This window comes from Paramisgurnus dabryanus, chromosome 19 (genome assembly GCF_030506205.2).
Source record: "Paramisgurnus dabryanus chromosome 19, PD_genome_1.1, whole genome shotgun sequence".
In the NCBI taxonomy this organism is placed as follows: Eukaryota; Metazoa; Chordata; class Actinopteri; order Cypriniformes; family Cobitidae; genus Paramisgurnus; species Paramisgurnus dabryanus.
Genome location: NC_133355.1, coordinates 8,547,916 through 8,552,217, shown reverse-complemented (window position 1 = coordinate 8,552,217; position 4,302 = coordinate 8,547,916). Strand labels below are relative to the sequence as shown.

General features: G+C 38.9%; 1 protein-coding gene across 1 annotated transcript; it reads left to right on the top strand.

The window, feature by feature from the left end:
• rps27.1 (ribosomal protein S27, isoform 1) lies at positions 1-4,302 on the top strand. Its single transcript, XM_065287748.1, has 4 exons — positions 1-40; positions 551-659; positions 745-855; positions 4,064-4,302. The coding sequence occupies exons 1-4, from the start codon at positions 35-37 to the stop codon at positions 4,090-4,092; spliced, it is 255 nt and encodes an 84-aa protein (XP_065143820.1). The 5' UTR covers positions 1-34; the 3' UTR covers positions 4,093-4,302.

The following is a 4,302-nucleotide window of genomic DNA, read 5'->3' as shown; positions in this document are numbered from 1 at the left end:
CTTCCTTTCTGGCAGCGGCTTAATCTACGCCAACATGCCAGTAAGTACCAGAGCCCAGAAAAATGTCAAAATGCAGCACTTTTAAAGCATTAAGTCCTAAATATCGAGTCGCGTTCGTGATCTTAGCCACAGCGAAGGCCTTTAGATGTTTATTAGGGCATTTACGATAAGATAAAACATAAAAATAAGCGTTTAGCGTTGAATGGTACGGCAGCGTGCGCTCGCGCCCTGGATCAAGATGGCGGCGCACATGGAACAAAACATGGAGGTTTAACACAGAAATGACGCACGTTTGAGAAACTACGTATTTATCAAGTCTGAAATTATTAAACAACCCTTTGAATTGTAAAGTTTTCAACTTTTCAGAACTAAGCTGGATATTAATAAAAAACGATCCTGCTACAGATAAGGAAACCATCACTGAAATTATATTGAATCCGATGGTTATTATGGGAATTGTATTAGTTTTCATGATTGTAATATTAATTAAACGCATGCTTATATATTGATTGTAAGCAATTAAATATGTAATTTCCTTTAATGTAAACAGCTCGCAAAAGACTTGCTGCACCCAACCCCTGAGGAGGAGAGGAGGAGGCACAAGAAGAAGCGTCTCGTTCAGAGTCCCAATTCTTATTTCATGGATGTCAAGTGTCCAGGTAAATGTGATTTATGATGTGGGAATGGTCACATGATGAATATGTTGCACTTGTCAAGCTGATTTATGATCTTTTTGTCTTTCAGGATGTTATAAGATCACAACTGTGTTCAGCCATGCGCAGACAGTAGTGCTTTGTGTGGGCTGCTCAACTGTGCTGTGTCAGCCCACTGGAGGCAAAGCTCGACTCACAGAAGGTAAGTTGGTGTTTTTATTACAACTTAGAAACGTTCATAAGTAACTGTTGAAATGAAGTGACCTCATTATATAAAGAAAGCTTAAAAAAAGCCACAAGTGTGTTTTAGATTGCCTGTTTATGGAGCATCAATAGCCACTGGCTTTTTAATGATGAGCAGGTTGTGGAAGTTTTTATTGTTACTTTTCTTGGATGAATGCATGTACTAGTTAGAAATTTAGTCTTTTTTTAGTTCAGTTGGCCTTCAAGAAAGATTTATTTGTGCATTGTGAGATATTTGGTTGCTTTATTTCATTGTTGTCACTTGTAAAGTCATGGGCGATTCAAGTCATGCGGTTAGAAATATTTCATTTTAGCAGAACCATTTAGATGAAAATAAGCAACTTTGCTTACACTGAGGTTTCTGTTTTATGCAAGATCATCTTTGGTGCCATTAGCGCATGGTTTACCATTGACACTTTATAGTCTTAATGACTGAGATATATTCACATTATTATTCAAAGACAAACAATAGTTTGTATTGTCAGCTGCATTTGGCATCAGTAGTTGCTGACTGCTTTCAAATGTTAGTTTTCAAGTGAATGTAAATTACTTAAAGTAATGACAATATAAAGTAATAAGTCTTTGAGGATGACATCATTTGCATTTATTTGTATATGTTAAGATGCTAATGCTGTTTTATAGTGAGAGTGACAAATAATGCTGCCTGATTTGTAAGTCACTTTGGATAAACTGTATTTAGGCATTGTACATTAGCGGATGATGTCTAGTTGTTTGTGTATATTGCAGTAATTCACAGACTTAGTTTTAGACTTCCTGACTGTATTTCTTATTTAACTGCTGTGTTTGGCCTGAATGCAGTATTACCTGCGGTAGAGCTCTGACAGATGGATGTTGGTATTCTATCCATATCTTATCTGTCAGTTTTGATTGATGTTAATTGATTTTCTGCTGCATTCCTAAAGGATGATTTGGGTTGTGCTAGTGTTGCACAGATTATTTTTAGTTTGTATGCTTGTGTCCTGTTTAACCTTTGCTATTTTGTGTCCTACTTCATGCAAAAATTTGCATTGTATACTTTTTTGATGTATTTTTACAAAGACTTAATTTTGATGTTAATGTGGTGCAGTTATACCATATGTTGCCATAATGTAACATCGTACTATGCATTGTCGTAACGTGACATTGTACCATGCATTGCCTTAACTTATTACACGGCTCTCTGGAATGCTTGATTCTGATTGGTCAGTTGAGACATTTGCAGGTTCGTTCTTTTCGAATAATAACCGCTCCAAAATAATAACGCATAGCCGGTACTACTTTTACGAGTAAGATCGCTCCGCGCCAATAAAGATTACTGTTTGTTTGGCGCCATCTTGTGACAAACACTGGACAACCACGACAAGACACAGAGAGCTTACTGAGACTGAACTTGACAAAATAGAGCATGACAGCTACGAAGCCAACACACAAAAAAATACAGAATGGGCATTAAAACTTCTCAAAGACTGGCTAAAAGAGAAAAAATGGAGACAGACAAGTATGAAGCAGAGGATCTTAATAAGGTAATACGATCATTTTATGCATCTGTGCAAAGTTTCGCGGAGGGATAAAAATGTTAATTTAAAACAAATATGCCAATAAAATGTTTCAAATTCATATTCATGTCCAGTTTTTTTTCTCATGTGACAAGTAGCCGTGTAATAAGCGGGATAATGTAGAGTCAGCCGGTAGTTATCGGGAAATAAGCCCCTTCAGTGTGATACAAGACCCTCCGCTTCGCGTCGGGTCCTGATCACACTGTCGGGGCTTATTTCCCGATAACTACCGGCTGCCTCTACATTATCCCTTACGTAACATGCGTTGCCATAACGTAACATGCGTTGCCATAACGTAACATGTGTTGCCATAACGTAACAACGTACCATACGCTGCCATAACCTAACATCGGACCATACGCTGCCATAACGTAACATCGGACCATACGCTGCCATAACGTAACATCGGACCATACGCTGCCATAACGTAACATCGGACCATACGCTGCCATAACGTAACATCGGACCATACGCTGCCATACCGTAACATCGGACCATACGCTGCCATACCGTAACATCGGACCATACGCTGCCATAACGTAACATCGGACCATACGCTGCCATAACGTAACATCTGACCATACGCTGCCATAACGTAACATCGGACCATACGCTGCCATAACGTAACATCGGACCATACGCTGCCATAACGTAACATCGGACCATACGCTGCCATAACGTAACATCGGACCATACGCTGCCATAACGTAACATACCATACATCGTAAAGGTAGACCAATTAATTGATTTTGCTGATTAATTTGCACCGATAGTTTAATGGTGGAGCAATCAGCTATCGACAAAAATCCATGCCGATAGTTGTTCCGAGTTGTGTCCGTTGCTTCATTTCATTAAAGTAATTAATTATCAAAGTTAATAATGAGAGAAAGCGATCTGTATGCAGCTGTCAGCCACATTAACACATCCGACAAATAAAAATCTGATTTCAGTTCTTTTTTTATTATCACTGCAATACAGCTTTTGTTTTTATTAGATAATTATTAAGTATTAAAACAGAAGCAATAAAGTTCAAGACTACACACATATGCATTTATGTAATTTAAAAGGTTATCAGTGCGAAGTATTTACTTCAGTACTTATTAATATAATTGATACATTTTGTACATTTATTTCATGTAGCACATTTTCATGTTTCAGTACTGTTGTTGTATTACTTCTGGAATTTTTTTTAGCACCGTTTCACTTTAAGTGATGTTTTTTTTTACCAAGTATCCATAAAAAAAGATTGGTCGATTAATTGATTATCGGCAAGTACGGACCGACATAGTTATTGGTATCGGTAAAATCCACTATCGGTCGACCTCTAATGCGCTGCCACAACGCGACCCATGCGCTGCCACAACGTTACATCGACCCATGCGCTGACCCAACGCAACATCCACCCATGCGCTGACCCAACGCAACATCCACCCATGCGCTGACCCAACGCAACATCCACCCATGCGCTGACCCAACGCAACATCCACCCATGCGCTGACCCAACGCAACATCCACCCATGCGCTGCCACAACGTAACATGCATCACTCTTGATTTTGTTGATGAGATTAGTGGTATTTGTTGACAATGAACTCTTTTTGTTATCTCTACAGGATGTTCCTTCAGAAGGAAGCAGCATTAAGATGTTCTCTGGATGCTTGCTTAGAGGGCGAGAGAGAGGGTGAGAGAGAGACAAGATGATGATCTGGCCTTCATGACTGCCAATGTCTGGTTATTTCACAGAAACAAGAAAATATAACCAAAACACCCTCAAGGACAGGCAGGAATGTTCACCAAACTGTCACTTTTTTTCTCTTTCTGTTTCAGTCTCAATAAAATGTTTGGGCTAAAA

Bases quoted from the DNA above. Each gene is read 5' to 3' on its own strand.
- rps27.1 (XM_065287748.1), top strand. The intron at 660-744 runs GTAAATGTGATT...TTTGTCTTTCAG, and splicing joins CATGGATGTCAAGTGTCCAG to GATGTTATAAGATCACAACT. The intron at 856-4,063 runs GTAAGTTGGTGT...TTATCTCTACAG, and splicing joins CAAAGCTCGACTCACAGAAG to GATGTTCCTTCAGAAGGAAG.